General features: G+C 28.1%; 1 protein-coding gene across 2 annotated transcripts in view; it reads left to right on the top strand.

Moving 5' to 3' along the window:
- LOC117176050 (dentin sialophosphoprotein-like) overlaps positions 1 to 14,854 on the top strand; it is a 209,391-nt gene that overhangs the window by 119,103 nt on the left and 75,434 nt on the right. For both annotated transcript variants that reach the window (XM_033366043.1, XM_033366042.1), the window contains exon 6: positions 13,507 to 13,593. In XM_033366043.1, coding sequence (XP_033221934.1) covers positions 13,507 to 13,593 — 87 coding nt within the window. The remainder of the gene's footprint in view (positions 1 to 13,506; positions 13,594 to 14,854) is intronic.

The raw sequence follows: 14,854 nt of genomic DNA, 5'->3' as shown, positions 1-14,854 counted from the left end.
TTACAGACTTTAATCACTTATCTCACAGTCGTGAGACGTGGTTGTGGCTGAAATTTTACCGCGATTTCGCTGGGAGCGGGTGCAATTTTTCAGATTAGAAGGAGAGAGAGAGTCAAACCGTTTTATATTGCAAATATGCTTTAAAATCTAATGATATTCTATTATCAATAGTAATTTTATTCGAGAAATACTAACATGACAGAAAATTGTTTAAGACTTAAAAAACGCGGGAATAACGTTTGAAAATTTGTTAACTTCTTTGAAATTTAATGATTTTTTAATCAAAGTACCGATTTCCGATTTTAAAAATCCCATAAACACACAAATTGTAAAAAAATGTGAATTTAATGGTCCTGAATGATAATCTGAACAATTTTATGGGTTTTAAAATTAAACTGATCAATTATTGAGAAAAAATCCTAACATAATATAATGAAACATTGTTCTGAATTGTGAATCTTCTTTGAAACTGTAAAAAATTGTCAATCTTTGAAGTCTATATCACGGCGAAAATCTCAAACTTCACCAGAAGTTGTGCACAAAATTTTTATCTTTTTTCAAATGTATTGATTTTTTTTACTAAATACACCTATTTGGGCCGAAAAGCACTAACATAACCCAAAATTGATAAAAGATTCTAAATCTTGCTCAAATTATAATTATTTTCGTCTGAAAAATACCAAGTTTTACTGTAAAACGGTAACATAAAAATGTTTAAAAAATCAGGAATCTTTTTAAAAATCTAATAATTTTTTATCAGAAATTTCAATTTCTGACAAAATAAACTAACAGAATTCGAAATTCCTAAAGCTTATAAATTCTATTATTTGAAACAAAAATAATTCGATTTAAATCTAATGATTTTTGTTTAAAAATACCAATTTCAGATGGTAACCATCAATTAAACATAACGTTCTTGAAAAATTGTGAATATTCTTTCAAATCTAATAATTTTGTATTTAAAATATCATTAAGCTTCTAAAAAAACTTAAAATTGTAAGTCTTTTTCCATATCTAATGACTTCTGATTAAAAATGTTAATTTCTGGAATAACAATTGTGGTAAAATTTTTTATCTTTGAAATTTAATAATTTTATATTAAAAATACACATTTCCGGTTTAAAGCGCTAACAATCTAAATTTGTTCAAAATTAGGTACCTTTATGATGATTTTGGTTTAAAAATGCGTATTTCTCTGAAAAAACCGAATGAAACCTATAATTAAAAAAAATTGAAGTCTTTGAATCTTTATGATTTTGTATTAAACCTATTTTAAAAAATTCATTTCCATTGAAACGCGCTAACATGGAACATGTATAATACATTCAATTATTATTTATTAGATAATTTCAAAGTTTTAATTAAACCACGCAAATGTACTTTAAAAAAATGTTTCTCAATTCGCAGAAGGGCGATTGTTGACAATTTTGAACAATGCGAATTTCAAAACAAAATAATATCTAAACCTTCTAAAATATTCAATTTTATTTTTTTTTTGAATGAAAAATAATTCAAGAGAATATGAAAACTACGAGGTCGATGAATGTATTTCTGAACAATATGAATTTTAAACGTTGTTAAAGGTCGCGTGAATTGGTATGCAAATGCTACTATGATAAAATGACAAGATTTGCAGTTTTGTAATTCATGCAAAACAATGATAAATATTACAAAAATATGGGAAAAATGAATATTTTCACAATTTATTTGACTTTGACTGCAGCGTTTCAAAACATCCTCTTATTTTATAATATAATATAATATGGAGCGCTATAGAACATTTTATAAAAAATATTCCGCAAAAGTAGTGATTAGTATTAACTGATAATTTCAATTAGCATTTAGAAATCGATTTTTAACCATAATAAAATATTCCATAGAAGAAAATTGAAAATTTCAACCCATATTGTAAATGGTTTGAATACTTATTTTCGATTTTTATTTTAAAATGGCAATGAAGCGCAAGAAGAAGAAACTTGCAGGACAGGCTTAAAGTGATTTTTAAAATCCTCAACTGTAAAATTTTGAACTCTAATCTTAATTCTTTTTTTTTTTCAACTCAATATAAGTGATATCTGTGATATCTAATTTTTTCAACTCCCAATATAAGAACGGTTTCTGGCATGGCTTGCTCTGATTTTAAATCCGGGGAATTCAAACGTATAAAATTTTGGGACATAACTACATTGTGCTTTGACATGAGTATTTTATCGCTATAATTAAAAAATGTATATTATTATTTAAAAGAAAAATAAAAAATGACGTGGACTAAGAACTATAAACTTTTTGGTTCACTTTTCTAATTATATACGATCGGAGAATATTTATATTATTAATTTTTAAGATTTAAAAATTAAACATCGTGTCCAAATAAGACTATTCTATTTTAAAAATTCCAGATATAATGTTTCTTATTCGAAACATACAGATTGAAACATTCTAAGTCTAATTGTTTAATTGTCATTCTAATTGTTTAATCTCGTTCAAACTATAGGACGTTGTGAAAAAGAACCTTTTCATTAGGACAAGTCAATTCGTAGGTTTAATCATTCTGATTTCTAAGAAAGTTGTCAAATTTATGTCAATTTTGGAAGGTTTTAAACCAAATATTTGGAACTAGTTTTACAGTATTTCCAGAATTTTCTTTTGCAATTTTGCTATTAGGGTAAATGTCCCAATAATCGGGACGGTTCCTATAATTTAAATTCACTCTTAACCAATATTTTAAAAGCAACATTTAATGATAAATCATATTTATTCTTAGCATTTTATAGTATCAAATGGTAATTAAATGCATTAAAATTAAATAAAAAACAAGAAAGTATGTATCACAATTGCTGGGACTTAGGTCGCGATTGCTGGGAAGTTTACCTTACTTATGAAGATTTTTGCTTCTTGAAATTTAAAAGTATTTTTTTGTATTTGTGTTAAGAATAATTAAAATTTTCAAACCTTTGAAGTTCAAAGTCTTCAAACGCAAAGGTATTTACAGAAAGTAGAAAGCGACCTAATTTACAATGAATTAAAAAAAAAGTCTGAAAATTTTACGAATATCCTAGCCGGCAATTGGAACAATAAAATTAAGTAATTTTTCCCGATAAGATACTTGCGGAATTTCGATTTTAAAGTACTAAAATTTACTGCAAGAAAATTTTCTCGTAGATTCTGCATTTTTTTATGTTGTTTAAATATGCTTCTCTTCTTCCAAGAAGTTTGAGTAAGTGCACTCTTAGGTTAGCAATTAAATTCGCTGCTATGCAAGAAACTCAGATTAGTTTTTTTTAACTTTTCACGTTACATCTCAAGCAATGAGAGATCCTTTCTCAGCATCTGGTAAACTTATGTTCCTTTAACTTGCGCGGGCAGACGCTATTTCAGTCTGCAATAAGGTCAACGTTGAAAATAGAATCACGATAGGTTTTAGTTTTTCAGCACGCACAACAGCAAATTTCGATTAGCTGCGAACTTTCTTTAATTAAAAAAATAGTAAATTGAAGACCACCCACCGTAATGTATTTTTACTCTAGTCACTTAGTTCACTAATGAATTCAAATAAAAATAGAGTCGTTCTAGTATGTTATTACAGACGAAATATCCGGGAAATAGTATGGAATTTTGAATACCAGGATAAAGCCGGGAATTTTTCATATTTGTTTTTAATTTTGCAATAACTATCGTGTCGCTCTTTGAAACAAAATGTTTTTGAAATTGTTCTGTATATTGCAAACCGCCTGCTTTAAAATACTTAAGATCATTTTATATTTACAATTTTAAAATTAACTTTTCATCCAAAAATTAATATTTCTTTATTCTATATATAAAGCCGGATTTTTTCTGTACAAATAGACCTGCAAAAAGGTATATTCGTACTGAAATTTTTGCACAAATATCCAGATTTTTTCTGTACATGTGGACACTGCCAATAGGAAAAACTACACACTTCCCGTAATTTCGGGACAAAAGTATTTTTTTACCAAATAGAGCACAGAATGTAGTATGATTTTCAGTCGAAAATCCACGACCTATATTTTTGATCCTCGGTCACAAAAACGCAATTGTCTCTTAAATTACGATAGACATAAAGGGCCCTTTTCTCCTGAAACCTCACAATTTCTATTCTGAAATAACATCCGTTGCTTCCTTGTGCAGAATTTTGCACTGCGATTTATTAAATCACAAACTTGACACTCTATCCCCTGTTCCCCTCTTTTCTCCGTTCTAAAAGAATTTCTCTTTTTCTCCCTGTTTTCAATGAAATTACCCTTCATCACCGTTTTCTTTTTTTGCTTAAATGATAAATTAATAGAACTCAATAAGAAAATTCCACTATTGTAGATTCAAAATTCATTTCTTTTAGTCCAAAATTCAACTGTTTTGTTGAACACTCGCCTTTTTTTTTATAGAAAATTAGTCATTTTGAATTAAAAATACACCTTTCGGTACAAAATTCATCGTGTGTGGTCGAAGGTTAATTCTTTTTAATTGAAAAGTTTGTTCATGATATTTTTGGTTCAGAATACGTCTTCTTTTCTTAAAAATTCTACCATTTTGTTTAAAATTTCCATATTTTGTTGAACATTCATCGTTTGTAATAGGAAGTTAATTAGTGTTAATTGAAAAGTTTACCATCATATTTTCGGTCCAAAATTCATCTATTTTTGTTAAGAATTCTATAATTTGGCTTAAAAGTTCATTCTTTTTCTGAAAATTCAACTATTTTGTTTAAAAGTAATGCTTTTTGGTCGAAAAGTTTGCCATTTTGTTGAAATATTATTCTTTTTACACTGTACACTGTCGGGTCAGTCTTTCACGACCCGTCGTACAGGCACAATGTAATTCTTATGATTGAATAAACGACATTTTACGTTTAAATCGTTTTACAAACATTTGTGTTTTTGAGTAGGAAAATCTGTCCTTTTGAATTGAAAATTCATTTTTGGTAGAAAATTAATATTTTTCGTGGAAGACTCGTCTTCGTTGTTTCAAAATTTAATCGTTTTGTTGAAAATTCGCCTCTTTTGCTTGAAAGTTTTTCTCTTTCATTGAAAATCCAACTGTTTTGTGTAAAATGAACTTTTTTGTCAAAAATTCATATTTTTTATTTAAAGTAATATATTTTTAAAAAACGACTTTTTAACTAGGAAATTCATCTGTTTAATTGCAAATTCATCTGTTTCATTTAAAAATTCAATTTTGTTGTATGAAAACTTTACTTTATTGTTGAAAATGTAATATAATTCGACTTGAAATATTAAGAATAGAGTACCTACATTAATCTTCTTTGAATTAATTTATTCACCTATTGCCTTGAAAAATCACCATACAATAATTTACGTAATATATTTTACCTTAAAATTCTAAAATGTTTAATTCTTTTAAAATTGTATGAATAAAAAAGTAGTATTCATTGATTTTTATTATAAAAGTGAAAAAGTTACTATTAAAAATGTAATTTTTGACCAGGAAATAGCCTGGATTAATTTTTTTATTTTCGAGAGACCAATTGCCACCCTTATTCACAGTCTTATAGTCATAGTCATTTCAGGTTCATTATATATCAGAAATATTTTCATCTCAAGCTAGAGCCGATTAGTGTGTTCATAATTGTGAGCTTAATGATAGCCATTTTAGTTTCATTAGCGATAAAATATAATTGACAAATTACTACAATTCTTAATTTGTATCTTTGAAAAGTTAAACGATTGTCTAGATTGTATGTTCTGCAAATTAGGATCTCGTCTTTGCTCAAATAAAAAATTATTCTGTTCTGAGTCATAAATTGACTAATGAGCAGAGAAAGTATTACATTCCAGCATACACTGTCAATGATGAGCTCAAAATAGTCCTGCTTTCCTCCATATAAATGTAATAATTGCATTCTGCCATATTAGCTTTTTTACCGTTACGAATTACGATGAGAAATTTAATGATGCAAGATAAGCGTCGTATCTCATTTTGATTTATTTTAGCCAAGTATTTTTACTTAGTGCAGATTTTGTAATGATTAAATTAAGTTAATTAAGGTAAATGGATTACATGTAAAATAAACATTAACCTTCGTCCTCAATTCCTTTCTGTCTGTTCTATTCTGTTAAAAATGAATTCACTTCGATTTTTGGCATGCAAATAATAGGGCTAAGGTGCCAAGAAATGGTGCTCTTACCCCAATTCGAAATAATTAATTCAGTTATATAAAACAAGATTGTTAACATTACAGTTTAAAGTCCCACAATTTTGGTACTTAAAATTTTGTTTAAAATTCTCAATTCGGAATATTTTATACATAGAATTCAATTTTGAATGTCCAATTTAAAAATATTCTTACTATAAAGAGGTCAAATTTTGTGTCAGTCAAAATCTCAATGATTTTCCTTATTAAATGTATTTACTTCTAAACTTTCTAAAGATTTTTGAAAAGTATTAAATTTTTATTGTCCTAAATTATAAATAGTTCCATTTTAAACATTTGAAAATTTTCTATTGTAGTGTTTTGGAAGCATTTGAATTTAAAATAGTAGATTATTGAAGGTTTTACGTTAAATTAGACATTGTACAATGATTGTAAGCACGTCAAGTTCGAACATAATCTTCAACTTTGAACAAATTGAGTTCCAAATAGTCAATTCTTAAATTCTTAAATTGATTCATTTTCAGTGTTTTAGCTTAAAATGATTAGTACTGACATTATTTAATTTTTTAAACATGGAAATAAAAATTACTTAAATTCGATCGCTTCCTTTTCAGATTGATCAATTTTACATGTTTCTCATTTAAAAAGTGAAAATTGCTCCACTATTGTGTTTTCAATATAATATATACCAAAAATTGTATAATGTTGAATCATGTTAAGCCATACATTTTATCAAATCTAAATAACAATTATTGGGCTTTATTATTAAGGTATTTTTTTTAAATTATTACAGTTTGAAAATTAAGTTTGCAATTAAAAATTTTCTAGCCATTAAGAGTTTCAATTCAAAATTATTATAAAATTTTAAACCTATTAAGTTTGAATGCAGACAATTCTGAAAGATTCAATTTATACAATTTTATTCAATTTCAAGTACTTTTAATCTGTTCGATTTCATTTGCTTTAATTTAAAATTACAAATGCTTTAAATTTTAGAATTTCCTAACATGGAATGCTTTTAAAAATTGTTCATTTTTTAGGGTTTGCATGTTTAAATATGAGTATGAGAAAAAAAACTTTGCTTTTTGAAAGCCCTACAAGATTATGATAACAACTTTTTTAATTTGGTCGAATAGTTGAAAATTCCAAATTTGATCGTACCAAAAATGTATGAAACCACATTTTTTCAAGATTTAAAAATTCTATGTACGGTTGTTAATAGTACTCAGAAACTCAAACAATTTATCCCCATGACTTTTTTCTATAAAAAGAAAATTATCAGAGTTAGAGCATTTTCAAAATCCAAAAAAACAAACTAAAATAAACATTTTAAGACAAAAAACGCATGATATGAAAAAAAGTCAAGAGAAGAAAAACTTTGCTTTTTGAAAGCCCTACAGGACTATGATAACAACTTTTTTAATTTGGTCGAGAAGTTGAACACTCTAAATTTGATCGTACCAAAAATAATGAAAAATCCAAAAATACTATTTTTTTGTCAAACTATGCAAGATACGAAAAAAATATAAAAAGTTCAAATTGCGCGCCCTGGAAAGAACTACAAATTAAGAATGAATCACTTTTCGATATAAGCTACGAGAAAAAATGAGACAAAACTTGTTCATCCAAAAAAGAGCTATCATTTTTGATAGGACAGTTAGTTTTTGATTAGTCATCAAAAATAACATTCTAAATAAAATATTAAATTTGTTTGAAAAAACGACACAAGGCATAAACTTGAATTACCAGACAAAAGTTGTTCGCCTAAAAAGATCTATAAGTTTATTATTAATTATTTTTCGATAGGGTGAGTAGATTTTCTTTTAATCGTAAAACATTAGATTAAAAATTAAAACATTAACTTTTTGGAAAAAGCACAGAAAAGGCGAAAGAGGACATAGGCTCCTATATAGGACCCTATATAGGTTCCTGTTTTAGACCCTATGCAGATGCGCAGTAGTTTTTTTTTAATCGTAAAAAACAGCATTAAAAATAAAAAAATTATAAAAACAAGGAAATAAGAATTAGTATGATTAAATTTTTATGCATATCATGAATTGTAATGATATACATTTATTGAAGTGATACATGTTTCAGAGCAGCTTAGAATACAATTTAAAGCAAAATAAGAAACAAATACAAAAATAATCATGATAAATACAATTTGCTTTTTATTTTGCAATTTTTTAATAAGTAGCACGAGATACGTGATGAGAATGTGTTCGTTAAAGTCAAAAGAGAGTTCAAAATCACAAAATTACAGTTGTCGGTCCTTTCACCTTTGATTTTAAAAGGTCTGTGTCCGAATGGGTAAGAAATGCAGACTAACCGCGGAGTGCGATTGCCCTCAGTCGTGTGCCGTAGGTGCGCTTAAACTTGCGAGCGAAGCGAGTCGCGCGCGATGAGAATGTGCCCGCGTAGCGGGCAGATTTTTTATTTATTTTTTTTACTCATATCACATTGTTAAAAAGGAACAATTATGAAAATTTCAATTTTGATACATTAACCGTAAAAATTGTTTAATTATCACCTAAATTATTCAACCATATTTCTCATAGTGTTTAGAGTAAAGATTCAGAACTCCTAAATTTTAACATTTTTTAGATATTACATTGAAATGAAAAATTAAGAAAATTAATACAGACAAGATTGCTATTTTTTCAGCCCGAAATTGTTTCTTTCTTTACATGAATTTGAAATTTTCAGTATTTTAGAACATTTTTAACTTGTTTCAAACATTTTAATGCGTGGTTCTACAATTTTATAATATTTAAGCCTCGAATTTGAGAAATTATTTTTTTCATTTGGTCATAGTTTTGAATTTATCCTGGCAGCATTCAATTAAAAATTGTAACCAGACATTTAGAAGATTTCAATCTAAGGTTATTAATTCAGAAACTAATTATCAAGCCGTTTAATATGAAAGTCTTAAATTTTGAAAAATTTAATAGTATAATTTTCCGAACTTTTTTATTATTTGAATTCGAAACTACTGCATTGTGAAATTTGAAATTCGAAACCTCCGAAAATTAAGTAATTTGGAAGTAAAGATTTTCGAATTTAAGTTGTTGAAGCAAAAAAAAACTTTAGTTTGAAGGCCTTATAAAATTTTAAAGTTGGTAAATATATTATTAATAAGTATCAGAATATAGTATCAAGTGTTGAAATTCAAAGTGATTGAATAGATTTAAAAAAAAAAATATATTATTTCATTACAAAAAAAATCCTGTCATTTTTACCGCTCAGACTTACATTTCCAAACTTAGTTTTAAAATTGAGGGCTTTTTAAAATAGGATCTTGAAGATAAGTCCATAGAAAACAAATTTTTTAAATTTACATTACGATTTTAAAATTGTATCATTCAAATCTAAACAGCAAAATTAACTTGAAAATCATCGATAAAACATTTCGATGTTAGGCAATCAAGTTCATGTTGACTTAAGTTACATAGAAAAATGTATAAGAATCAAATTGACGTGTACATCAATATAAATAATTCGTTCAGACTGTCTATTTACGTTCAGAGCGAGCGAATGTTGTTTCAGATTGCAGTGAAGACAGTAACTTCAACGTGGACATAATGAATGAATGTTAAATTATTATATATAATTTTGACCGCTTATTATTATTATTTTATTTTTTATTTTCAATATTATTTCAGTTTGTAATGTACTTTCCTTAAGTTTTAATACAAAGTTCTTATATTTTGTTCATCTCAGAACGATTTTGTGCATCGTTTCAAAAGAATTGACATTGAGCTATCAAAATTATATCAGAGCATTCGGTTCACGTATGAATCGTATTAAAGCAATACACAATCATACATGTCTAATAGTGACACGTGATTGGCCTTCAAATTCTTTCGCAGTACGCATAAGTCGTACTCATAAGAGTGAAAAATCCCCCCGTCATTCTCTGGGTTTAAACAACAAGCTCCAAAGACTTCTTTGACACCTCATTAATGAATCCAATCTAGAGTCTTCTAACTTTTTGATGACTTGTATTTTGCTTGGGAGGTCGTTACACTTTTCGAGATGATTATTCATGAATTCATCACTGGAGACATCAATGATACCATTGTGAGTTTGTTCTTCGTGTATTCATCTTATTTCTCGAAAAGCTTGTAAGATGAAGATAAGATCTTTTGATGAATTAAGCTAATTATTTAATGTCAAGTAGGTTAAAAAGCAGTTATAAAAAAAGAAGTAATGTAATATTCATACAGAGTTTCAATAATTTCAGAATTCGCATATATTAGTTCTTGCATTGCAGGGGTCAAATTCCATTCCCTTTTTTCACCTGCTCCCCCTTTCCCCCCTTTTTCATTAAATTTGTAAAAACTTCTGTAACACCTAAAATCGAAAATGTTCCCCCAGTTATCCCATTAGAAAACAATACGCTTTTAAAGAAATTATTTCTGATGCTACCAATTTGAAATATTTCCTAAAAGAATTATTTGCTAATTTTGTAGGTTTGAAGGACATCATTGACAGCGAAGAACGAACTAACGATTTTATCGAGAAAGACTCGAAAGTTGTAAATCAAACACATATTTATAAAGATAACAGGCTTCACAGGTCATGTTGCTTAAAAAAGGGAATATAAGGAGGTTTGTCACGAAAACAGAAAAATTAATTCTTTTGAATACAATTAATGTAGGTACTAATAAGTTCAAATTGAAACGCTTCCAATTCCTTATATTTCAAGTAAAAATATTAAATTTTCAACAAAATATACTCATTTCCATACAAAGAAATGAATTTTCAATTAAAATGATGAATCTTAGAAAAAAATTAATTTTCAACATAATACTTCAACTTTTAACCAAGTAATTGCATTTTCAACCAATAAAGATTAATTATCACCGAAAGATGTAATACATAGTTGATATTTTTACCCAAAAGTATTTTTATTTTCAATATAATGCAGATGAATTTAACAAAAAATATGATTTTTCAACAAAACAGGTAAATTGTCAATCAAAAAGATGAATTTTTAAATAAAATGATGAATCCTCAACAAAAAATTAACTTTTGTCAAAGTAATTCAACTTTTAACCAAGTACTGGAATTTTCAACCAAAAGGATGCATTCTTAACAAAAAATCTAATAGTTAATTTTTTTGAACAAAACAAAAAAAAAATATTTTTATGTAAAACCAGTTGAATTTATAAAAAAGACGAGTTTTCAATGAAATAGTGGAACTGATTAGTGAATAGTGGAATGGAATAGTGGAATAGTGGAATGGAAGTTGTTATTTATGATGCCTGAAATATATCAGATCTTTGGTTGAAAATTCATTTTTTAAACTAAAAATTTAACTCTCCAAATTAATCATTCCAGTTATTCATCATTTTAATTGAAAATTCATCTCGATTGGTTCAAAGTTTAACTACTTTGTTCAAAACTCTTTTTTTTTATTAATTTTTTTAAACTATAAATTTAACTATTCTATTTTTAGTTGAATTTTAACAAATACAGCTACTTAGGTAAAATTTGACCCACTTTCTTAAAATTTGTATAAATGTGTATCTCATTGGTTGAAAATGTAACTATTTTTGTTGATAATTGATTTCTTTTAGTTGAAAATACTTCTGTTTTTTGTTAAAAAAACTAATTTTGATTTTTGAAATGTCCTTTGATTACTGCCATATAGAGGAAGCTCTGTAGACAATACAATTTCAATTTTTTTTAAATGATTAAATTAAGGTTGCATCTAGTCGTTTAGAAAAATTGGAGGAGTTTGAAATGGGGATGGATACTTCGTTTAATAAAACGTTATTTTCTGTTAACACCGTAACGTAACGACGGTTGTAGATAAATGAATATTTCTAAAAATACGCATTAATTTCTTTTATCACTTTGTAATTTCTAAAAATAGGTTTTTTTTTTTATAGTAAAACTTTTTTCATAAACATAATTTAAAGTTGATGTATCAACGTCAAAGATTCTTTGGCTTGGGTTGAATCGATTAACCTATAATACTGATAATTTTTATTGAAAATGAAAGAAATTATGGTCATTTATAATATTTAAAAAATGAGTTTTATGGTGAAACTTTTATCACTTACGAGTGCATGATTGAAAGCTGATATAAGAATAAAACAGTTTATAATATTTTTTCAGTTGTTTTTTGCAGTACATTTTTTCCATTAGCATGACTCAAAGTTGATGCAAGAATAGAAAGACTACTTAATTTGAGACGAATTAAATGACCTATGTATAGTTTCATGAAAGTTCTTAAATGAAAAATCATGAATGTTTTCTCTACTCTCTAAATCTGAGTCAGTGAAATGTGATTGTTTGTCAGTGAGATTTGACTGATTGAAATAGCTGGAAATCGGTCCCTGACAGTCAGTGAAAAGTTACTTATTCATTTAGTGAAATAAACACTTTTGATTGTTAGCAGCACTGCACCATGTCACATATTACTTTATTTTTAAGATTGGACTGTCATGTACATTTTTTTTTTGTATAGCGCTTAACTTTAAAACTTAATTTTTATTTATTTTTTATGAAAATTTAATTATTTCGTTATAAACGTTTTTTTGACGTTAAAATACCAACTATTACATTATTCATTGAGAATTCAACTCTCGAATATTTGTCTATTTGGACAGAAAATTCGTCCTTTTGGATTGCAAATTTATCTTTTTTTGTTGAAAATCGAACAATTGAATTAATAATGAAACTACTTTGTTCAAAATTAAATTCATTTGTTAGAAAGTAATCTCTCTTGGTCGAAAATTAAACTGTTTTGTTAAAAACTTGTCTTTTCGGAATGAACATTCATCTCTCATACTATGAAAGTCACCTTTTTGGTTGAAATAAATCAATTTGACATTTTTAAATTTAAATTAAAAATATTTTTATTTCATTTATAAAATATTATATGTTTAAAATGTTACAAGTTCAAATTTCTGGTATTTGAATATTAATGGTCATGGATTTTTGAAAATGAACTTTTTTAGTCACTCTGAATTGTTACTTTTCCTGCAGGATTAAACGATTAAAGTCTGGAAATAGTAAAAGGTCTTTCGTATTAAAAATCTTTTTATCCGAAGGATTAAATCGTTTGGTAATAAAACATCGAACCTGAAAAGGTCTCCGGTGTCTAAATCCACCTGTAAATATGGACCTTTCTTTAATTTCAGATAAACTACTCTCACATAATTTAGTCACGTCTCGCACGAAAGGCTAAGCGCGCACATCAAATGAACGAAAGGCACGAGTTGGTTGATATCTTTTCCCTTATGTTATTATTATTCACGTGTCCGCCTGTTCCGTTCTGATAGACGATGAAAGTTAAAGCGTTTTTTTCTCGTTACGCTAATCCAAAGCATATTCCGAGCTCACATTTTCAATTTTTTTTACAGAGAAGGCAATCCAATACCAGCGACGAGACGGAGCACAACAGAGAGTACAAATCACAAGTGGCACAGAGGCACAGGATATCTTTGAGGGTAGGTATTTTTCATCAATCAAAAAGAGAGGCTCTAATGTGCCACACTTTTTTTTTACCTTTTTTATGCTTTTTAGATAGGGCTTCTTTTTTGCTACTTTTGCAGTAAAGTGATATAAGAAATTGATCGTAGTGTTATTCCAAAACAGCGTTACACTACCAGGTGGTGGGGAGGTTTACAGGTTTCGTGACGATTTGTGACGTTGGGGTGAGAAGGAGGGGTAACACAGAATGTGACATTTGAGAGGTCGTTATTTTTCACTTTTCGAATTTCTTTAATCTCCCCCCCTCAGTTTTTTCGAATGCCCCCCAAAAAATCTCAAAATTTGAACGAAATTTGGTCATATTTAGTGGCCGCGCAATGACCATGCAATCAATCATTGATATAAAATGGGAAAGAGTCAGTTTTTTTAAACCTAATATTTAAAGAAGATGAAATGTTACAAATAATTACGTGTTTCAGAATAATTGTCAGAATTCGTGAGAGTATAAGAATCAGTCATAAATTTTTTTGGTGAATGATTAGGCCACTATAATGGGTCCCCAAAAGAAAACCCTGTAGAAAACCTATATAAACGTCATATTGCGATTTAACCTTTGGGCGGGCGTGGTGCAGATCCATACACGATTTGGCGCGCCGCATCTGTGAGATTAAAAACTAGATGTCAGCTCAGGCTTGTGAGAAAGCTCATTTACCGAATTATTCATTCAAATAGTGTTATATTTTATTCTCAAGAACAAAATTTGAACAACATTTTACATTTTCTACAATTGTTTTTCTTAAAATAGTAGGTAACTGTTTACAGTATTCTTAAGGCTATTGTTGGCAGCTTATCACATAACTAATGCAATTCAGTAATATCACAATTTTTGTCCAGCCATAAAATAATCGCAGTGTGATCTTAAAAAATAATGACGTAAGAAGATTAAGCAATGAACATAATCGTCATATAGGTAACATACAATTTCAGGAAGTAGGCAACATGATGTTTTGGGGCCTTAACACATTTATCCAAAGGGTAGCATTCCCTAAATCTTTTAAAGGTGCCCTCGTGTGAAGGGTTGGGAGTCAGAAAGCCACCAGGGTCACGCCTCTGTTTATCTGTAAACCTAGCACTTTGGCACTGATAGGTACTTCATCTCACAGATTATAGGTGCGCCCGCCCGAAGGTTAATAAGGGGCCATTCACAAAATACGTGATACAGTTTTCAGGAACTCAAGACCCCCCCTCCCCCTGCGTGATACTTTTTCAATTGGTCTT

This window comes from Belonocnema kinseyi, chromosome 7 (assembly GCF_010883055.1).
Source record: "Belonocnema kinseyi isolate 2016_QV_RU_SX_M_011 chromosome 7, B_treatae_v1, whole genome shotgun sequence".
Taxonomy (NCBI): domain Eukaryota; kingdom Metazoa; phylum Arthropoda; class Insecta; order Hymenoptera; family Cynipidae; genus Belonocnema; species Belonocnema kinseyi.
Note: the sequence above shows the minus strand (reverse complement) of the source record. Positions and strands in the feature narration are given on the sequence as shown.